The following is a 23,949-nucleotide window of genomic DNA, read 5'->3' as shown; positions in this document are numbered from 1 at the left end:
TAAGCACCTGCCCTCTCTTGAACAACACATCATACCCTCTATCCTCAAGTGTTGTTGGGACTCAAAAATGTCATATTTTCATCCACCTTTTTCTTCACTATTCCTTACATTTCATCATCCCATTAACCTTTTATCATATCATTTTCATACATACATTTGGGTTTCACCTTCTTATTTTCCATTTTATTCATTTTTGTATTACAAGTGAATTTATGATTAAATATTAGAAAATATACATATTTTTATATATATCTCAAGAATATGTGAGTTTTGTGATGTGTAGGAAATATGTGAAGAATTTAATGTCCTCCACCATATCAAGGAGATAATTATGCAAGCCTATTCCTAAGGAGAAAATCATGGAGGATTTGGTTGGCATATCTTATCCAATTCCTAAGGAGAAAATCATGGAGGATTTGGTTGGCATATCTTATCCAAGATATGTGAGAGATTTATGGAGGATTCAAAGGGATCATATTTTGTAATAATGGGAAAGTAGTTAAAAATGCTTGAGAGATTTGTGGGATCATATCTTGTAATAATGGGAAATTAGTTGAGAGTGCTTGAGAGAATATTGGATATATAATTATGAGAAGGTTATCTTCCTCATGTATATAAGAGAGTGCTCTCTCTTCATTTTGATAAGGGAATAATGGAAAGGAATTCTTAGTTTTTCATCTTTTATTGTTATGCTTTCATGATTTGTAATTTGGTTCTTGTAATATAATTTGACATAGTTTTATTGTTGTGAGCTCACATATGTTGTTTGTCATTCAATTCTTCACATGTTGTATTGCTCTTCCTTTATGCAATTTCCTGCTTTCATAGTTAATGTTTCAATGCCTTCTTAGATTAATTTGATTTCAGTAGATTAGATTAGATTAGTTCCACTTTAGTCCTGCATATATAGTGCATGTGTCTCATAAGTCTACGGACCTCGGATTGACAAATTAAATAGTTGGGCAAGTACTACAACAGAATTAAACGAACATATTTTCACCCAACATTTTGGCGCCGTTGCTGGGGAGTCACGATGGATTGAAGTTTAGTTTGATTTTTCATGCAAGTGTGTTTAGACATGTTCCTAACTCCGAGGTGTTAAGGCAGTAAGACGTGGGGAACAGCCTACGCATCGCATTTGAGATACCGTAACGGGCTCGACCTCTTATGGATCAGGGCATGTAGGGTGTGTTTACATTTATGCAAGTGTGAATTTCAATTTCTGCAAGTGTGTTTGATTTTCGCAACTGTGAAGAGTGTTTGATGAATTCATGGTTCATGGTTGTAATTGAAGAATTCAATTACTAAATTAATGAGCAGTCCTTGTAAGAGGGTTTAATTGAGTATTGAATTCAAGATTATTTCTGTGGTCCTTTTGTTTTTAATTCAATTTTTAGTGTGCTGATTTTTTTTTTGTTTTTTAGAATCTCTTTCAACATGATTTAACAATGAGTTTCAGCTTGGAACTACTCACTCAGATCCTAGCAGAAGTCGGGATCTCTTCTTCCTTGGAAGAGGAGATCTTGACAAGAATTAAAGGTTCAACTACTCCCCAAGAAATAAATGAAGATTCAACATCTGAAGAATCCTGCGTATCTAATGGCGAACAATCATTCGAACAGGAGATCGAGGAAGAAGAGCAGCAGATCGAAGAAGGACAGGAGTTACAGCATGATCTGAGTGAGAGAAACTGTGCTTATCAAAGCTTTATCGAACAATGGTTCCAGGTAAGTACTAGATTAGATTCATCTTTTTATTTTTTAGTTGATTTGCAGTTACAGCAACTAGACTCATTCACTTTCGAATATTTTCATCCATCATGTAAAAAATTGCTACTGGATATATTGTTGTTACTGCTACGTGAATGGCTTCATTGGAAGTTTAATTACACGTAACTAATTTTTTTTCTAATTAGTATAGAGTAGGTAGGCTTTCATTTTGTTTGCTTTCATTTTCAGTTTGCTTAGAATAAGTATGCTCTCCTCCGTGCTTCGTGCGATCGCGAGGATCAGAAAATAGGGATGATTTAGACTAATTTCAAGAATAAATAAATGTTTTGCAATATGCTTGATCAAAACATTTTTCAATATGCATATTATTTTGTCCATTTGTTAAAAAAAAATACTAAGAAAAAGTTTAGTTTCTTTCTAAACTTTAGTTATTCATTAAACTAAAAAAAAATAAAAAGAAATAAAATATAATAAAAAAAAAAATTGTAATACATCCCCGAAGAGGACAGCGCACTTAACCCTGGTGGTGATTTAACCCACCCTACTCAAATTCGCCATTGATGGAGTCCTTTCTCCTTTGTAACACCCCTTCCCACCTTACTCGCTTTTATGAGCAAGTTTTTAAGTCCTTTGCTCCCTACATGAACTCATAATCATCTGCTGTATCATATGGAAATTTTATAATTTGCTCTTCTCTGCTGTTTTCATCAATTTGTCTCCAATCTAGAAACGCATGCAAAAGATATTGGCCTTGATTTAATATGACTGCATAAGGAGATAATTATGCAAGCCTATTCCTAAGGAGAAAATCATGGAGAATTTGGTTGGAATATCTTATCCAATTACTAAGGAGAAGATCATGGAGGATTTGGTTGGCATATCTTATCCAAGATATGTGAGCGATTTATGGAGGATTCAAAGGGATCATATTTTGTGATAATGGGAAAGTAGTTAAAAATGCTTGAGAGATTTGTGGGATCATATTTTGTAATAATGGGAAAGTAGATTAGTGGATGATCATTATGAGTTTGTTACTCATCCCATTGTATAAATAGGAGTACAATCTCCTCCATTTGTAATCTGGAAGTTTTTGTAATCTTAGAATCTTCATTTTGGAATAAAGGGTCATACTTCAATTTTGCTTCTACATCTGAGTCTCCATTGAAGTGGTGTGCTTGTGGAGTTATGGAGGGCCCCCATGGCCTCACTTGCATGCTTATTTGTTTATAATTTATTTTATGTTTTTGTTTGATTTCAGCTTTCACGTTTTGTTAAATGTTCTAATAATGGAAGAGTCTTATTTGAAGGTGTTCTTGTAAGAGAACCATAAGATCTCATACAATTATTAGATCTAGGTTTATTTCATTTCAGCTTTTAAGTTCTAATTAGATGATCTAATTTTGGAAGAAATCTTGTAGAATATGTTCTTGTAAGGGAATCATAGATCTCAAACAATTGTTAGATCTAGGCTTGATTAGTTATTGAAAGAGATCTTAATGAATATGTTCCTATAAGGGGACTTTAAGATCTTGGACAAATTAGGAATCTTTCTAGATCTATATATTTTAGATAAGCACTTCTAAGTTTACCTTCCCGAGTTGACATTAAATTAAACTCTAATTTGCATCCGCATTTTAGACCACACGGATATCAGGTTCTTCTTCATTCCAGGCACATATAGAACATCTGACACTTTCAAGGGAGGTTTGGGTCTCCTATCAAATGTCAATGTCCCCACACCGACTGCTCTAACAATGCTGTCATCACCAAGTACTACCTCCATATCAGTATCACCCTCTGAAAGCTCTGAGAAGTACTCTCTGACTCCTGTCATGTGGCGGGAAGCACCACTGTCAACATACCAAATGCTAGAAGATGCTCTGCTAGTAGCGGGGAATGCACACTCCCTCTAAACCTGTATGGCAGGTGATCCTGTACTAGTGGCCTCACAAGCTATGAACCCAAACTCCCGATCAAATCTCTCTGAGAAGCTCTCCATCTCTGCAGAAGCTGCCATGGGTTTGTCTTTCCCATTCTTGTTCTTCTTCTCGGGACACACAACAACATAATGTCCCAACTTTTGACAATTCCCACATTTGACTTTGGAATAGTTCTTCTCCTTGTTCTGCTGCTTGCCTTTACCTTTGCTTTTGCCTCCACTGTTGGAAGCTTGTTTCTTTGCTCTGCCCTTCTTGCCTCTTGCTAACAATGCCACATTGTCATCCTCCTCCACCTGCTTGGCTGCCCCAAGATGGTTCTTTCTGATCTCATTCTGAATGAAATCATCCCACAACCTCTCCCAATCGGGAAGGTTTCCCCGTGCAACAATGCCATCCACAAAATTCTCCCAAGCCTTGGGAAGACCATTCAAAGCAATTCTCACCAACTCAGTGGGTACAATGATCTCACCTACGGCTGCTAACTCATCTCTCACTAAAGTGATCTTTATGAGGTATGTTGTAGCACTGTCAGTCTTAGCCATTTTAATGGCCTTCAATTTCTTCTTTAGGACCATTTTTTTGTTTTCATTTGAGCTCTGATAAACACTGGTCAAGGCTCTCCACATCTCATGTGCATAAGTCTTTCCTCTCACATGAGGAATGACATGGTCTTTGATTCCTTCCAGAATCAATCTTTTTGCCTTAGCATTCTTTTTGTTAAACTCTGCCAACTGTACAAGGTCAGGAGGTACTACTACTGGGTTGTGTGTGGTATTTACCATAATGCCCCAGACTTCTGCTTCCTCAAAGATGTCCTGGGTTCTCTTCTTCCATGCACTATAGTTGTTCTACCTATCCAACCTGTCTTCAACTCTCAAACCCAAAGATATGTTTCACTGTCCTACCAAACTGAAATTTTCAAATCTGTGGTAAAGGTTTCTGTTTTATGTGTAAAAATCAGCTTGCTATAATTTTCACTTTGCTATCCCAAACCGCACTTTTCAACCAACCAACCTCTGATACCATGAAGAAATTTCAACCCCCACTTCGATTATCAGTTTTCCTTATCACTCCATTCATTTAATTTTAAATCCAAGAATGATAAAAATTCTAAAATCTGGAAATGACAATAATTTTCTGAAAACACAAATTTAGAGATTTCACAACTGCTGAAATTGCAGAAATAAAACACAGCAAAATTATGACAGCGACACACAGAAAATAACACAGTGATTTTTTGTCAATGTGACCCTGGAAAAACCCCCTACAACTCTTGGGGAAAACCAGTTTGAGAGCTCTTCTTTATTTCTGAAAATGATTTTACAGAGAAACTGAAATACATAGTAAAAATTCCAGCAACCACAAATTACAATTTATCTCGATTTTTGTGCTTGAACTCCACCTCGAAAATTGTGCCAATCAGCAAACAACGAAAACAAAAATTTTTACAGCAATAAAACAACATTAAATGTTGTACGGTCAGCCTCGAAAAATGTGCCCAAAACTTGCTGTCCCTCTTCCTCGATTTCTGTGCCTTTCTCTTGTTGTACGGTTTTTCCTTGGGATGCGTGCCAATAAATGTTGCTGCCTAGATTTGCTAAAATGTCTTCTTGCTGCTCTCCTTCACTTCCTCACTACTCAGAAATTCTCTCCTTGTTCTCTCTTCTCTTTCTCTCAAATGCTCATGAAAGAATGAATTGATCTTTTCCTCTTCTCTTCTCCTTTTATTCTCTAAATGACCTTTTGGGTTACCCTAAGATCTAATGGCTGAGATTCATTTAGATCTAGGGATGAGAATAAATGTGCATTTAATTCTCACTTTCTATTTTTTAACTCACCCACTTAAATAAAGACCCACTTAGCCTTTTATTTCCATAGTCACTTTTTCACTTTTTAATTCTTCATTCACTTTAATAAAGTCACCTTTAAATTAGAATGTAACTTTACCACTTATAAAGTCACTTTTAAATTAGAATGTAACTTTACCACTTATAAAGTCACTTTTAAATTAAATTGACTTTACCACTTATAAAGTTACTTTTAGAGAAAAGTAAAAAATAAATTTGGATTCTTTTCCCTAGGCCAAAGATCAAAGCCTTAGGGAACCACTTGTCCTCTGATACCCAAATTTTAACATTTGAAATTTTCAAAATTTGGGCTCTGGATCCGCTGCCAAGTGTGTGGTGCAAGTGTGTAGCCCGATGGGAAAGGTTGACTAGTTGCATCATCATCATCGAACAAGTGCGGCAATCCTGTATAAGATCCAATGCATCCCCCACCTTCCAGTACAACAATTCATTAGTGCAATTGAGCAAATGAGCTTACAAATCATGGAACTAAGTGGGCACTTCATAGTGGCATGCCCTTCCATAATGGGCTTTAGAATGCAGATGTGTCCCCATGCTCAAGAGGGAGTTTAATCAAGGATCCTATTAGGTGGTTTCAACCCCTAAGGGACTGACAGGTCCATGGTATATCTGTCAAATGGCAGGTGTCATGTGAAATAATGGTGGAACGGAGTGGGGTAGCAAGGGAAGGCTCCAAGCCACATGCCATGGTACAAGGGTTGCTATAATGAGGGAAGCCCACACGTGTGTATAGATGTAGAAGGGAGCAATCGTGGTACATGTTGATTTTTGGTAGCATCAGATGTGCTCTAAGTCTCAAAATTTGCAAGGAGGCTTAGACACATTGTAAATTTTAGGTCTGTTCTATGCTTAGAGCAATTTACTTGAATTTTTCATTTTAGCCCAATGACAATATTCAAATTAGCAATCACATCAGCAAGATAGTAAAGTGCAGATAGAACATAAATATGAACAACATAAGACAAGCCAAGACAAGAGGACACAAGATGTGGCACCAGCCAGGGACAAACCCCAATGTGGGGAAAACCTTGATCAATTCTTCTTATATTCTTCAATAGTTCAGCAGAGAGAGAGATATAGTACAAATACATTTAAGTCAATACTGGACTTGCCAAAATAGGAGATCAAACATAAGAGATCTTCACCATGAAGATGACACAACAGATCTAATGACAAGGATTGAAGATATGCAGCAGATGATAGGTCTAGAATAGCTCAACCAATTTCCCCAAAACACTGATGTTTTCCTTCTATAAAACTCTTCCTCCTTTGTTGCTTCACTGATCATGTCAAGGTTGTTAATTTGGCAACTTGTGTATGCTAAAGCATATCTTGGCAAACCTGATCTCTGGTTAGGGCACAAGATCTGAGAGCTACTACACCCTAAACATACTCCACACTCCACCTATTTACTGTGGATAGCCTTCATACTGATCTCCAATGATACGCTACCTTATAGGGTCTGAACGCAGCACTTAAAGAGGCCTCCAACTACTGGCTATGGCCTGCGGCCTAGCCCAGCAGTTGACTGTAACTTTTGTCCCTTCACACAGTGACCCAATCAACCTTTAAACAATAGTCTCAAGCACCTCCTTATTGTGGATTCTCCTTCCCTTTAAATCGAGCTTAGGAACAATACTAACATGCCCAAACAGCCTTGTTGTCACCTACAGCAATGTGACAATATCACAGATCCTCCACGCTGTAATATAATTACCCTTGTTGCGGTTTAGATTCACTTTCCTTGCTGCGTCTAAGGGTCCTTTCATACTGTGATAAGGGCTCCTTTAACTACGGCTTTCCTCCTTCATTTGTTGCTGATTAGGGCCTCTCCAACTGCAGCCAAGATGACCTCCTTTAGGACTATGACTAGGGTAGCATTAGCCCTACTTTGACAGTGGATGTGTCTCCTCCTTTAGGACTGCGTTTAGGTCATCATTAGGGCTTCCTGAAACAGTGGATTAAGGTCTCTTCTAGACCTGCAGTTAGGGCTCTTTTAAGGCTTTCTTTGACAGCGTTAAAGCCTCTCCTTGTTGCGTTATAGAAGCCTCTTTTAGGACAGCAAAGGAGCCTCTCTTCACTGTGATAAGACTCCTCCATGACTGTGGCTAGGGCATGCTTCATTGACTGCGTTTTAGACTTCTCTTTGACAGCATCTAGGGCTTCCTTTGACAGCGTTGAAGTTCCCTTTAGATAGCGTATAGAAACCCTCTCCTTGCTGCTAGAAGAGCCTCCTCTTGACTGCATATAAAACCCTCCTTGACTGCATAGAGGTGTCTCCTCCTAGGACTGCGTAGAGCCTTCTTTGACTGTGTCTAGGGCTAGGGCTAGATCTTCTCTAGGGCAGCGTATTCTCCTATAGATCTCTCCTACCACCAAAACCCAAACAAGTGGAGAGAGATCACAAGAGATGTGTGTCAAAATGACTTGAAGACCTCTTCTATTTATAATAAAACGTTGAGGACAAGTGGGGGTAATTTGGTTGCTGGCCGACCTTGACGAATTGTCACATAACACAAATAAATTCATATCTCCATGAATACATGTCGGAATCAGATGATCTTTAGATCAATCCTACACCTCTCGACGAGAGGAATCCAAGAAAAATTCAGCTACCATAAATAAGAAGACCCGCATGGAATTTGGCCCTAGTTGCCAATTTTAACACACATGCATTCTCCAATACCCAGAAATCGTTTTGGGAAATTCCACCCGGAGACAGTTTTATTAAAATAATTAATAATTTTTAATGGGACCCTAAGTCTAAACTTAGGAAATTAAAATAATTAAAGGGTATTAATCTAACTGTGTGTGAAACTTCTAGAAGAAAACGAGGATCAAGCCAAAATGACCTAAGCCATTGATTAGAAGTTAATCTGGGTCGTTGGTTGTCCAACAGAAAGATATAAGAAGAGGCTTGAGGGGCACTTGGAGAACATATCGAATAGAGTTCAAAAGATCGAATTTCTGAAACATAGCAGCTGTCGGTGAGAAATTTGAAGTGAGCTTTTGCAGTGAGGGGCAGAATAGTTCTAGTTGGAGATTTCTCCAGATTCGGGGATACTCAGCAGAGGAGGCAAAGAGTGATCCGGGAGACGCACCGTAGAGCTAGAAGAGGCTGATGCAAGGCCACGTAGAGGCAGCGTAGGCTGACACAGAGCCTTGAGGAGGTTCAAAAATTTGTTGTAGGAATCAATTTCATAGGCTAGAAGTCGGGGTGTGAGACTGGGAGGTGAAAACCAAAGTTCCTGGGCAACAAATCGATCAGCAAAAGGGGTGACGCAGTCCCTAGAGGTTCTGGCAGTGACTGCGCAGAGGCAGACAGGGGCAGTTCATTTAGTGGTTGGATCAGTTAGATCTCCAATGATAATGTGAGGTAATCTCACTTATCTCTTTGTCAATGATATTCTCTGTACTGGATAGCCAGAAGGGCATCCAGAGATTGTATTTAGAAATTACTACTGCTTAATAATAAAACCCTCAACTGTTGCACCGGTTTTCCCACACTGGGTTTTTCCGGGGACATTTGTCTAAAAATAACTGTGTAGATGTGTTGTGTATTTCCTTCTTGTTTAGTTTCTTGTTTCAGTACTTTATTTAAATGGTGAAGGCTACAATGTATTGGTTTCGGTGTTTACTGTAGGAAACAATAAATAATTTTGTTCAGTAATTAACAAATAGAAGAAACATAATCAGTTGTTGCAATAGAAATTTGGGCATCCAAATTTTCACATGGTATCAGAGCTGCAGGTGAAACAAGAGAGCAGTGCCGGAAGAGCCCAGCGCTGAAGGAGGAAGGGAGTTCGAAATTCCTGCAAAGGTAGCAATTTGAATCCCTAGAGGGATTGTGCAGTTCAGGCTAGGAGGGCTAGATTTTCGTGGTGAATCTCCCTCTGAGTGAGTCAACAAATAGGTAAGATTTCCAAATCGAAATCTGTCTGCGGCAGAAGGAGTAGTGCAGCAAAAGCTTCAACGAAGAGGGGTTCTAGTGGGACGCAGTTTTCTACAAACAATTGTTGGGTAAAAAGACGTCAGAAGGAAGAAGAGTCATTTGAGGGAATTTCTTCCTCAAAGAATTCATAGCCAAGGAATTCAAATTCTCATTTGTTGAGCAACAGCAGGAGAGAGGAGGTCACTTGACTTTTTTGAGTGGCAGAGATGGCAGCCAGTGGATTGAGAGATCAAGATTGGTTGGATGGTGCATCCAACTATGTGACCTGGAAGGCAAGGAAGTCGTGCCTTCTGGATGAGCATTTTCTCAAGATCTACATCGACAACATGGTAGTTGAGCCCGCGGACCTAGATCCGCTCAAGAAGTACAAGGGAGAAATGGCGAAGACAGAGTGAAGGATCATATAGTTTGTCACATCGCTAGCAGAGACATTGCCAAGGAGATGTGGGATGCTTTGTCGACGCTATATCAGGGATCTTCCGAGTAGCGAAAGATGTACTCGGAGCAAAAGATGAAATCTATGCAGATGCAGAAGGGGGAATGCATTGATCTGTTCCTTACTAAGCTTCAAGAGACCCAAGACGAGCTAGCAGTTGTGGGTTCAACACCTCAAGGTTCCAAGATGGTAAGACTAGCCCTGAATTCAATTTCTGAGGAGTGGCAAGTTTTTGTCCAGAGCATCCTAGGCAGGGCAACTTTGCCAGACTAGGATGGAATGTGGGCAGCTCTTAAGCAAGAGGAGTTGAGGAGAGACTTGGTCAAGTGTAAACTTGACGAAAGCAGCAACAGTGGGTCGAAGCCCAAGGAGGAGGAAGAGAATGCAACCCTCGCATCCAAGGGGCAACAGGAGCAATGGAAGAAGAAGAAAGATGTTTCGAAGATCAAATGCTTCAGGTGTGGTGAATTCGGTCACTACGCAACACAATGTCCTCTCAAGAAGAAGGACAAAGATGAGAAGCATGATCCAAAGGTTGCAGCCGCGAAGATCGAGGAGGAGATTTCACCATGACAGCCCAGGCATCTCCAGGAGGGAGGTGGAGAGATCTCGAGTTGTAGTTCAAAAGGACTGCAATTGGGCAGGATCCTTGAGGAGTCCACCTCTCAGATCAATTCCTTGCAATAGGAGCCCAGATCAGAAGTAGCAAGATGGATCGGGTCAATTGATGCAAAGAAGTGTTGGAGTCACAGTTGCAGTGGCTAGGAGCGCCAGAGACTGAGCAGCACAGAGCTAGAGTTGACAATTGTGCAGTTGGCAAAGAGCAGAGTCAGCAACAACGCAGAGGCTTCAGAGGGTCAGCATAGAGACTAGCAGCAGTCAAAACTCCAACAACGAAATGCATCACACTAAACACTTGTTAGTAATTTGGGATGCTTTTCCATTGTTGATGCAGTAGCAGCAGCAGTTGGAGAAGGTTGCAGTGCAGATGCAGTATTGGCAGTGGCAGTGCCAGCAGTAACACAGATGCAAAATTGAGAGGGAGTTGCAGTACGGATGTAGTGTTGACAGTGGCAGGGTCAGCAGCAGTACAGATGCAGCATTTGCGCAGTAGTTGGTGGACAAGATGTCAGACATCAGCAGTGCAGAAGGAGATGTTACAAAACAGAGTGATGCTTTAGCAGGTTGCATTGCTAGAGCACATTCCTCGCTAAGAGGGAGTGTTGATTTTTCATAGCATCGGATGTGCTCTGAGTCTCAAAATTCGCAGGGAGACTTAGACACATGCATTCTCCAATACCCAAAAATCGTTTTGGGAAATTCCACCCAGAGACAGTTTTATCAAAATAATTAATTATTTTTAATGGGACCCTAAGTCTAAACTTAGGAAATTAAAATAATTAAAGGTTATTAATCTAACTATGGGTGAAACTTCTAGAAGAAGACTAGGATCAAGCGAAAATGATCTAAGCCATTTGATTAGAAGTTAATATGGGCCACTGGTTATCCAATAGAAAGATATAAGAAGAGGCTTGAGGGGCACTCAACATATCGAATAGAGTTCAGAAGATCGAATTTCTAAAGCAGAGAAGCTACTAGTGAGAAATTCGAAGTGAGCTTTTGTAGTGAGGGGCAGGGATAGTTCTGGTTCAAGATTTCTCCTGATCCGGGAATACTCAGTAGAGGAGGTAGAGAGAGATCCGAGAGAGGTAGCGCAGAGCTAGAAGAGGCTGACACAGGGCCATGCAGAGGCAGTGTAGGCTAACGCATAGGCAGCGCAGAGCCTTGAGGAGGTTCAAAAATTTGCTATAGGAATCAATTTCAAAGGCCAGAAGCCGAGGTGTGAGACCAGGAGGTGAAAATCGAAGTTCCTGGGCAGCGAATCGATCAACAGAAGGGGTGACGCAGTCCCTAGAGGCTGTGATGCTGAGTTGACGCAGTGATTGCGCAGAGGCAGCCAGGGGTCGTTCATTCAGTGGTTGGATCAGTTAGATCTCTAATGATAGTGTGAGGTAATCTCACTTATCTCTCTGTCAGTGATATTCTCTATATTGGATAGCTAGGAGGGCATCCAGAGATTGTATTCATAAATTAATATTGCTTAATAATAAAACCCTCAGTTGCTGCACCGGTTTTCCCACACTGCGTTTTTCTTGGGACATTTGTCCAAAAATAACTGTGTAGATGTGTTGTATATTTCCTTCTTATTCAGATTCTTGTTTCTACATTTTATTTAAATGGTGAAGACTACAGTGTATTGGTTTCGGTGTTTACTGTAGGAAACAATAAATAATTTTGTTCAGTAATTAACAAATAGAAGAAACATAATCAGTTGTTGCAGTAGAAATTTAGGCATCCAAATGTTCACAGTACATGAGTTACCCTTCAACCCTCCTTCATATGCCTTTTGCCTTTTTTGTTTCAAATGCTCAAGGCACCAGGGAACAGGAGCATGATGTGAATGATATAGTAGTGAACACCGTCTTAAGGTTGGGCAATCCATCGCCCACCAGGGGTTTGGATAATCATCGGTTCCTTAATGATGCAAGGTCTCATATAAGGGGCCCTAGGAACCAAGGTGATGGCCATAATGATAGGGATAGAGCTCATGTTTGGCTTTTTCCCACGTGCTAAATTTTTATGTCCCAGCCATCTTTTGCATTTTATGGTACATTTCCTATTGTAAGTGGCCAAATTATGCTTTTAATTTTCTTTTTAGCTGCATCAACCTCTGGGGCATCATTCCAAGCCCGACCCAAAGTATGGACAAGGGGAGGAGAGGCTAACTCCTTGTGGACCCAATGGACAATTGTGGACCCAGATGGGAAATATGTGAAAAGGGGTTATAATAAGCAGAGGGGGAGTAATGTATGTGATGTCGAGAAGCGGGACCACGCAACCAAAATTGGGGTTTCCCATGTAGTGCTACTCCTAAAGCTAGTAGCCAATAGAGGAGATCCCATGGGACTAGAATACAAGCTTAACCACCAAGTTAAACAAGGGGACAAGAGTACAGACCAAGCCCATTCTTTCTGCCAAATCCCCCCACTAATCCATGCCTAGAAGTGTCCATGATAAGTAAGCAAAAATACCCAACTACATAATGAAAGCCATACCTTTAGGGTTGGAAGGCCCACCTTCAAACATACGATCATGACAAATGGGTGAGGATGCATAATGGTTGGCTCAGGTGGCAGAGATGATGGCACATCGAGCTATTGGTGGCTGCAAGGTGTTGTTGGCTGTTGGCTGAAGACAATCTAGGAGAAAAAAATTCTCCTATGGGGTCACCCACAGGTGATGGGTAACAGATTCTATTCTTCCTTTCTGCTACTCCATTCTAATCGGGATTGTAGGGAACAATGACCTCCCTCTTGATGCCTGCTTCCTAGCAATAAGCTATAAGTTACTTTGAAGTATATTCACCCCCATTGTCGGATCTAAGAGTTTTTATCTTTCTTTCGGTCAGGGTCTCAACTTCGGATCTAAATTCCTTGAATTTTTCAAATACTTCATCCTTTGTCTTGAGAAGATAGAGCCATGTCTTTCTAGAGTGATCATCAATGAAGGTCACATAGTATTGGTGGCCTCCAAGAGATTTATCAGACATGGGCCCACATACATCAGAATGAATGAGGTCTAATATTTCCTTAGACCTTGTGTCATTGCTTGTAAAGGGTTTCCTAGTATTCTTTCCCAAAGCACATCCCTTGCACACTCCTTCATGGTCCTCCTTAATGTTGGGGATGCCCTTCGCCATTTGACTTAGAGAGGATATTATCTTGTAGTGAATGTGTCCATATTTTCTAGGCCAAAGTTCGATGGGACTAATCTCCATTTGAACAAGAGCTTGAAGAGATGGTGTTATAACTCTATATAATCTTCCTTCACGAATCCCAATAACCCTTTCCTTTTCAAAACTAGAATCCCTTCCCCAAACCAAAACTTTACTATCTACAAAAGCAACTCTATCTCCTTTGTCTTCTAAACAAGAAATGGAAAGTAAATTCGTTTTCAAACCTGGGACATAGAGAATGTTGTTGAGATGTAGCTTTCCTCCACTTTCTAGCTCCAATGATGTAGATCCAAGGCCCTTGACTGCATAGTTGTTGTTGTCTCCAAGTTCCACTGCATGTGATGATGATCCCTTGATAGAGTATGAAGTTGTCCACTTTCTCCTGTCATGTGTCTTGAAGCTCCACTATCAATAATCCATGCATTGTCATTGTTACCGCTCAAACTAGCAAGGGGCCTAAAAAGGACTCCTAAAGGGGCAACTACTAGATCAAGGGCAACAATGGAGACTTAGCCCACTGTCACTTCAGCTAAGACTCCCTACTCTTTACAAACTTTCACCGATGAGAGGAGACCCGGTATAATAAGGATCACAAAGATGAATAGATCAAAGATAGGATAAAGGGTGATCCTAGAAGCCTATTCACAAGAGAGGCTCAAGATTATGGCTTGGTTGTCTTGGAATACAAGATGGAAGGCTCTCTAAGAAGGGCTTGGAGAGAATTTCAAGGGTTAGGTTTTGAGTATGTGTCTTATAAAGGAGATCCCTAAGCCCTAGAATTCTTGTGGAAACTTGGGTTTCAGGCGATCTTCGAAGAATTAACCTTGATAGTGCATGGGACCACATGGGACCAAGTGGACCCGAGGTTAGGTCAAGGGGATAGGATTTAGCAACCAATGATATACTTGACCTAATTAGGGAGGGGAAAGGGATCAAGGAATGAATTTTCAATGAAAGGCAATGCAAGGATCCCAGTGAGGTTTCTAGCCTAAGGGAAACCAAGGGCAAGAATTGGTCTTCGATCTAGGGCTTGTGATATCTCAAGATCCCACTGTCAGAATCTCATGAAATTTGGAGGGCTTCTTGAGGACACACCAACGCAGTTGTGGACCAAAAATTGAAGTATTTGGATGGCTAGATTGTGAGATAATTGATGCCCTAGGTGACCTATGTAGGCTAGGCCTAGAAAAAGAGGGGAAGGTGAAAGAAATAAGCTTTAAAGTGATCACCAGAGGAGGACCAATGCTTTTTCCTTTGGGAGAGATGGATTCATGGAAGATTTAGAGTTTGGATTGATTTCCACTTGTCAAGGAGGCCTAAAAGACAACTTCGTTGGGCATTAGGGCTTAATGGAAGTAGCTTCAAGGTCATTTATACTTCGTTCAACAATATTTGGTGACTTGTCAAGACAAGTATGTCTCTAGGAACATGCATTCATTTAAACATGGCCCAATCATGATCCAACACTATTTAGAGATTTAATTTCCACAATTTCGTTCCAAGAAAAGTAGCAAATTAACCCCAGAATAGCAAAAATCCCAATATCATCAATGCAGCAACATAAAGAGTCAAAATAGCATTAACATAGTACTTACATGCAAGAAGAATATATCCAATTACCAAGATATGCCAATCATAGAAGCTCTAAGACAAAGAAGAACAACCAAACATCGAAATTCATCCATTCATCCAAAAAATCTCATCCTCAAAAGATAGCGAAAATCTTACAAGAAGATATGATCCAATCCAAGTATTGATGAGATAATGAACTCATCTCACTTGTATTTATACACTAATGAGGAGTTCGAATTAGCCTCCTTGGCCTACATAAGCCCCAAAAATAAAATAATGTTCTAATAATCTAACTTTTGGTAACAAGCCCACCAAAGTAGCTCATAAATAAAATAATAAGCCTCTCAAGAGGTCAAATAATAATCTATGCATGTCGTAGGGCCCTCTAAGAGGCCTAATGAGGCCCATGGGTGCCATAATGAAGAGTAGGACCCTCAAAAATGATGGACAAGGGGTTGGCCCCTTATTCTCTAAACAATAAACCTGTGGTGCTCCCAATGGGTGTGGGGGCACAACAATAACCTCATGGGTCTCCAAATGAGTCGAAGATGCCTATAGATCGTCTACAAGGGCTCTGATGATGATGTAGGGGATGCCACATCATCCTACATGTCCCGGGTCAGCTGCCAAGTGCATGATACATTTGTGGGGCTGGCTAGGCAAAAAATAAACCAGATGCATCTTCCTCATCCAATGGGAGTATCTCAAGCATATTTGACCATCCTTGAGGATCCATGGAGTGTTGTCTACTGTTGTGGAGGCCCATGGCTCTCAACACACACTCTACATGTGCCAATGTAGCCCTCTAGAGGATGAGTGTGAAAATTTCTAAATAGAAATCCTACTGCAGTGATTAATATTATTTCTTCTACTTATTACCTCACAAGTAAGTTATCTACAGTATTCTTACAGCAAATATCGAAATATATTCTACTGCAACCTTCACAATTAAAACATTGCACAAGGTAAATGTAAGTAAGACACTGGCACAAATACAATCACAATGACAGTTATTTTTGGACAATCATCCCCGAAAAAGCCCAATGTGGGAAAACTGGTGCAGCAAATGAGGGTTTTTATTATTCTTCAGCAAATTCTCTTATACAAAATTATAGCCAACAAAATACGAATGAGAAATTTTACAGACACTTCTTGACCAAGTTCTATCCCGGATGAAGCACTTCTTCTTCCCCGGAATCCTTCTAATCCTCTCCACGTCAAATTTCTCTCCCAGGCTCAGCGCCAAGCTGCCCACGGAGGCTCTGAGTCAAACTGCCTATGCTCTACCTCTTTCTGGATCACCCTGTTCCTGCTTTGCGTCTTGCTGCCTTGCACTCTCTGAATGTGTTGATGCCCTCTCTCTCTGTCTCACCTGCAACTCTCCCTCTGAATCAATTTTCTCTTGCCGAACTTCGACCAGTGAGAAAATCAATCTTACTCAGGTAACTGAGTATCTGCCTCTGGTGTATTTCTAAATGACCCTCAAGCCCCTTCTTATATCTTCCTGTTGGACAACCAAATGCCTAGATTAACTCTTAATCAAAGGCTAAGATCGTTTTGACTTTATCTCCATCTTTTTCTAGAAGTTTCACCCACAATTAGATTAATACTCATTAATATTTTAATTTTCCGAAGTTTAGACTTAGGAACCCCATTAAAAATATTAATTATTTTAATAAAATAGTCTCTGGGTGGAATTTCCCAAAATGGTTTTTGGGTTCTTTGGAATGCATGAGCCCAAGCCTCCTTGCAAAATTTGAGGCCTAGAGCACATCTGATGCTACCCCAAATCAACAATTAAGACCCTGTATAAGGGGACCATCTGCAATCCTACATAAGATCCAATGCGTCCCCTAACCTTCTAGTACAACAAGTCATTAGAGAAATCGAGTAAATGAGCTTATCAATCATGGACCACAGGTGGGGACTTCATAATGGCCTACCCTTCCATAATGGGCTTCGGGATGTGTCAATGTCTCCTAAACTCCAAATGGGGTTAACCAAGTATCCCATTAGGTGGTTTCTACTTTTAAAAAGGATAATATGTTCAAGGTACATCCTTCAAAAGGTGGTGGCATGTGACAGATAGGTGAATGAAGTAGGGGATGCTATGTTACCGGATCCGTCAACCCTGATGGCTGGATCCGCGGATCCCCGGATCAGAAACGGATTCGGATCCGGATCCGTAGAGATCCGTCCGTCTTCTCTCCGTGTGTAAATATATTGTATGTCGGAAAAATTTTCTCTCGGTGGGTAGAAAACTGTAATTCAGCACAAAATTTTTAAACAGAAATATCAACGCAAGTGAATTTCGAATGTTCAGAAATGGTTTAAAAATCCTTCCGCGAAAATTAACTGAGTTGTTGGACGTCATAATTTACATTGAAATGTATTATTTTAAATACAATATGTTATAAACTTTAATTCAAGTGAATGACGCTAATGATAAGACCGAGCGGATATGAAGTCCAAGAGGGAGTTAGCGGGCCACAATTTATTTGACTGTATTATAAACTTTAATACAAAGATATATTATAAACTTTATATTATTTAATACAAATACATATTATAAACTTTATATTATTTAATACAAATATATATTATAAACTTTATATTATTTAATACAAATACATATTATAAACTTTAATACATGTGACGTCAAGATTATAACCTACTTCTATTTAATTAGAAGATATTTTATTTAAAGTTTAAAAAGTAAGTTTATATTTTAATAAATTTTCAAGTTTAAAAATAGTTTTTCTAAAATAAGTTTAATAATTTGCTTAATATAAATAGTTATAACTAATAATTAATGTTTAAATATTTATAAATGATGCATTAATTATATTATGATTAACTTAATAATTATTTTTAAAGTATTATATTGAATTTATATATTTAAAAATTTCCATATGTTTTTTTTATTTTTATATAAATTTAATTAATATTTATAAATGATACCTTAGGAATTACTTATATAATAATTATTTATTGTATATAAAAATTACATATTAAAAAATTATGTTTTTAATTTTATATTTATATAAATTTTAATTTTAAAAATTATAAAATATTTTATATTTGCTTGTACTTGCCGTTTCTTTGCCGTTTCCGGATCCTGGCTTTTCAAAAAACTGGCGGATCCGTATCCGAATCCGGATCCGGATCCGTATCCGGATCCATATTCTGAAAACTTAGAGGGGATGAGAAGGGCCAGCCATGGGTCATATCCTGAGGTACAAGGGTAGCTAATAAGAGGGAAGCTGACACTTGGGTTTATAATGTATAGGAGGGAGCAATCGTGGTACATGGGGTGCCCCGATCTTGATTTTTCCACCCTTCTTTATGTGCCTTTTGTCTTTTTATGGTTTTCTTTGATTAACTGTTTGGGGCTCAAGGAATAACAGCATGATGCATAAGATATAGCAGTGAATACCCACTTTTAAGGTAGGGCGGTTCATTGCCCACCAGAGGTTGGGATAATCATGGGTTCCTATATGATGAAAGAGGCTCATAGAACCTATAGGAACCAGGGTGATGGCCATGATGATGGGGTAAAGCTCATGTATTAGCTTTTGCCCACGTGCTAAATGTGTTTGTCCCAGCCATCTTTTGCATTTTGTGGTACATTTTCTTGTTGAATGTGGCCAAATATGCTTTTATCTTTTTTTTTAGCTGCATCAACCTCTGAGGCATCATTCCAAGCCTGACCCAAGGTGTGGGCAAGGGGAAGGGGCAAGCTAACCCTATGTGGACCCAGTGGAGGAATGTGGACTTAGGCGAGAGATATGATGAACAAGGTAATAATGAGTGGAAAGGGGGTAATATGGGCAAATAAGGGAGCGGGACCACGCAACCAAAATTGGGGTTTCCCATGAAATACCATCCCTAAATCCAAATGGTCAATAAAAGAGATTCCACGGGACTAGAATGGAAGGTTAATATCCAAAAGGGGTCTAGGGGACAAGGGCACAGACCTGACCCATTCCCCTGAATCCCCCCATTAATCCATGCCTAGAAGTGTCCATGATAAGCAAACTACAATACTCAATTACCAAATGAAAAGGCATACCTTTAGGTTCAGGAGGCCTGCCTTCAAACATATGATCATGGTAGATGGACGAGGGACCACATGGCTGCCTCAAGTGGCGGAGAAATGGCACAATGAGCTAGCTAGTGGCTGCAAGGGTTGCTGGCTGAGGACCATCTTGGAGAAAAAAAAATCTCCAAGGGATATCACCCACAAAATGGTGGGTAACAGTCATCACCTGTACTTGTAAGTGAAACCAAGAATCCTTCATTCTTGATTCTTCTAGAGTGATTGAAGATGATTCTTCCAACGAATCTTCTTACAATTTTCAAAAGATTGAGTCCCATATTCAAATAGCTGGTCATTGAGAGAGTGATCTTTTCTTCCAAGATTGCTTTCCTTCCTTCAAATGATAGCCAACAAAGTGATCTTCAAATAGTCCTTCCTTCACCTTAGCTCTGAAACCATGTTGAGAAATCAATGCATGTAGATATTAGGGTTTGATTCCTCTTTTCTTGATAATTACTTGTGATTTATGTTGGCTTCTTTTACTTCTTTATTATGTTATCTTTCATCAAGCAATTACCAAATTAAAAATGTATGAATATCACAAGAACAAGGAACACAAGATATAGGCACTTAGCCAGGGAAAAACCCCTATCCAAGGGAAAACCCAGTCCAACTCTTCCACTAGTAGATTCAAATCAAAATGAGACAATCCAAGACCTTTTGACCTAGAAAAAAGACCTCCTCCAATCACCAAGTCAGCCCTTCCTTCATGTAGACAAACTCTGTCAAATCCTCCAAGTGTCAGCTCCTCAAAACTGCTTCAATCCAGAATTTCGGCCCCCTAGCTACAGAATTTCGGACCTGCAATTACTGCAGAAATTTCGGCCCCTGCAACTTGCCCAGAAACCCTAGAAAACTCACACGTGTGAAAGAGAGAGATGCTCCAAACTTCGATTTTGCTTCTTCCTTGAATTAGGTCTTCTTTTCCTGCAATTCGCTCTCTTTTTCATCTACTTTCTCTTGTACATTGAACATGTGAATGTGTGCTTCCAAGTGAGTCGAGCTGCCTGAATTTATACTGCTTCTGTTGGGTTGAATAGCCCTAATCTGGGCCGACTTCATCAGGATAGGGCCGACTTAGTGAGGAGGTGAAAAATGACACTTTTGACTCAAGAATAATTTTCTTTACATGATACAAATGCCCAAGAAGGGTCTAATAAATATGACAAAGACTCTTTTGACTCTTGACAAAACCTAGAAGCCTTCAATGGAGGCTATGACCTAGAAAATAAATAAAAGAGCATGAAACCCATGCTTCAAAAATATTTTTCTTTTACAATAAAATTTATTTTTCTTTTCTTTTAACAAATACAATTATGAAGACCGACACTAGTTACATTCTTCAACACGCCGAGAGCAGCAACCAGCTTCCAAATTCTGAGATTTGTGAACAGCAGCCACGTTATGAGCAGCTACCAATGAGAATCATCTTGCAGTGTGAGAACAGCTTCCAGGATCCAGCATTTGCCATTTTCAGATTTTCTCAGACCATATATTTCTAGGTAAGCTTGTTCACTGTCCACACTGCTTTTAGGTTTTAAATTTCAATGGCATCTTAATCTCGTTTTAGTCTTTTCCTGAACGGTTGACAGTTCTAAGTGAAACAATGAATATTATTATTAAAGGAACTTATTACCTGTTCACTGTTAGCCTTTAGATCTAGTGTAAAATTGTAAACATTAAATTATATTTTGCTAGGCAGCGAAAAGTTTGTAATAGTGTCACACAATAATTATTGGCTTTTAGTATTTACAATTTCATCCTATTTAGTATCATAATTTATAAGTTTATTAGCCTATTTAAGTAGTTAATGTAATGAGTAATATATCTTCTCATGACTTAATAGTTTTACGCAATGGTGTCTCACCTAGGATAATGTTTAATTCTATGTCTATAGTTTATATTTTATTTAACAACGTTTTAACTTTTTCTGCACTAAACCAGCAATGTTTAATTATTTATCTCTTTGAAAAAGACAAGGACGCAATGTTTTTATCTAGCCTGAGAAATGGTTATTCATAAGATAGATTAGAAAATGGTACACTTTATTTTCGAAGTATTGTTTTGTTGCCTGGTCTTCTCTTGCCCAAAATAAATGGCCATTCCTGTTTGCTTTAAAATAACAAACTCTTGACCATTGTATTCCTAACAACCCAAACTCATCTCACCCTTATGCTAAACTAATGTCACAGCTAAGTATTTTTTCATATCAGGAACTAAATCATCGTATTCAATTTGAAAGAAGTAATATCTTCATCCTACTTAGAAGCATTGAATTAAAGTGATGAACTCATTTATGACAGCAAGGTCAATGCAGTTGGGTAGCCCAATCGTTTAGCTTCCCTGTCAGGGTATAACACTAATGTTATTTAATATGACTACAAGGTTCCTTGCCAAACATAATAGCACTAGATATCCCTATATAGTCATCAACTGCACTCAGTGTTTGGTATACTATGGACACAATGGCATGTGAAACAGAGATGGATCTCAATCTGTCTCTCTTTTCTTAGGAAAACATGTATATCTCAGACCACTGTCAAACGTACTAACAAAAAGATAAATATATGAAAGAAATTTGGCACAATGAATTACCAAACCCTCCTGCTGGAGGAAAGCGATGAGCAGCATCACCAACAAGTATGACTCGATCATCACAACAGGAAAACTTTTCAGCAACTTCTGCATGCATTACCCATTGCTTTATGGATTTGATCTCTATGTCTACATGGTCATCGCCTACCAAATTAAGAATTGATTTCCTACAGACCTGCAAAAATGCAAACAGAGAACACAATCAGTGCATTAAACTTGTAAGTTTTCCATGCTCAACTGACAACAATTACATTTGTTGTTTGAGGCGTAAAGTGGGCACACAATCATTAACAGCCCTTAAACCATTACTTCAACTCAGAAATTAAGCTAGCAAATATACCAGTCAACTGAAATATTTCATCACAAGAAGTACAACTTAACTGTTTCCTCGGATATAACAGGACTTCAATAAATCTCTTGTTGTAGGCTAAGGACCACAGTCCCTTACAGTGAATGTCTGTGATAAATGGTCACACGCATATTCTTATTTTGACAGATCAGGGGAATCAGCTTTTTATTCCATTTAAGCAACACAAATAATTTCTGGAATCAAGAATAAGATAAAAAGATACAAATTTATCCAAGGGCTAGATTGCTTGGTAGATGCCGTTAGCTGGTTGACAGAGGTCTGGGGATCAAGATTCAAAACCCATTGAGTCCCCTAGGGTTACCAGCCAATATTTCAGCTACGTCACTTGTATATTTCAGCCAATATACAAATGAGGAACTATATTTGTTTGGTAAAGAAAGATAAAAGCTACAAACCACAAGAAGTTCCTTAATCCATTAGTCCCAACCAACATTCACAGATACATTTGTGTGGGAAACACTGTTATAAATCTTTTGCACTTGCTACATAACTTGACCTTGTTGAATTTGTAACTAGGTTCGGTCTTCATAATGTATGATGTTGTAAAGATTCAATAAATAAATACATAAATAAATAAAATTATTTATATAAAAAAAAAACAAATTGTCATGTCCCATGTGGAAATTTGAAAAGAAAAAGAAAAAGAAAAAAATTATGTACCTTTAGGTCAAATCCCAACTGCCAAATTGGCCTTCCAGATGACAAGTCGGCTCAGCCTTTAGAGGCACCTTTTCTGACATGGATGTTGAAATTTGGTACCGAAGGACAGGTGGTTCCCTAAGGCTTTGATCTTTGGCCTAGGGAAAAGCGTCCAAAAGAATTTAATTCTTCTCCTAAAGTGACTTTATAATTTTTATAAAGTCAAATCTAATTTAAAAGTGACTTTAAGTGATAAAGTTACTAAAGTCTAATTTTAAAGTAACTTTAATAAAGTCAATGTAAAATTAGAAACGAAAAGTGACTTTGGAAATAAATGACTAAGTGGGTCATTATTAAAGTGGGGTGAATTAAAAAATAGAAAGTGAGATTTAAATGAGCATTTAATCTCAGCCCTAGATCTCAATCTATTTCAGCCATTGGATTTAGGGATTCCCCAAAAGTCACTTAGGGTTAGATTAAAAGAGGGAAAAGAGGAAAAGGTCATTCATTCTTTCATGAGCAAATTGAGAGAAGGAAAACAAGAGAGCAAGGGAGATTTCTGGACAGTGAGGAGAAGAAGGCAGTAGCTTCGCACACATTCCAAGGCAGCGTTTCAGCAAGTCCGTACAGCTGAGTTAGCACACAGTAAAAGGCAGGTTTTGGGCATGATTTTCTAGAAAGGTTGTACAGCAGTTTTGGTTCAGATTCCAAAGAGGCCGTACAGCAAGTTAGCACAGAAATCGAGGAGCAAAAAAACTGAAGTTTGTTGGCACATTTTTCGAGGGAGGCCGTACAGCAAGTGGTTGTACCTTGGCACGCTTTTCTAGGCAGAAATCCATATAGCCGTACTGCTATTTTCTGCACAGAAATCGAGGAAAATTGTACAGCAGCATTTATGGCAACATGCACACTTTTCTAGGCAGTCCGTACAGCAGCATTTAAAGCTGAAATT

At 39.0% G+C, this 23,949-nt stretch overlaps 1 protein-coding gene across 1 annotated transcript in view; it reads right to left on the bottom strand.

The window, feature by feature from the left end:
* The window catches only part of LOC149237691 (uncharacterized), a 340,935-nt gene that overhangs the window by 135,217 nt on the left and 181,769 nt on the right, over nt 1-23,949 (bottom strand). The window contains exon 6 of the mRNA XM_089366869.1: nt 21,989-22,163. Coding sequence (XP_089222995.1) covers nt 21,989-22,163 — 175 coding nt within the window. The remainder of the gene's footprint in view (nt 1-21,988; nt 22,164-23,949) is intronic.

The sequence above is a fragment of the Pinus tabuliformis genome, chromosome 8 (genome assembly GCF_031772625.1).
Source record: "Pinus tabuliformis cultivar Carrire ecotype Pingquan chromosome 8, CPIR1, whole genome shotgun sequence".
In the NCBI taxonomy this organism is placed as follows: domain Eukaryota; kingdom Viridiplantae; phylum Streptophyta; class Pinopsida; order Pinales; family Pinaceae; genus Pinus; species Pinus tabuliformis.
Note: the sequence above shows the minus strand (reverse complement) of the source record. Positions and strands in the feature narration are given on the sequence as shown.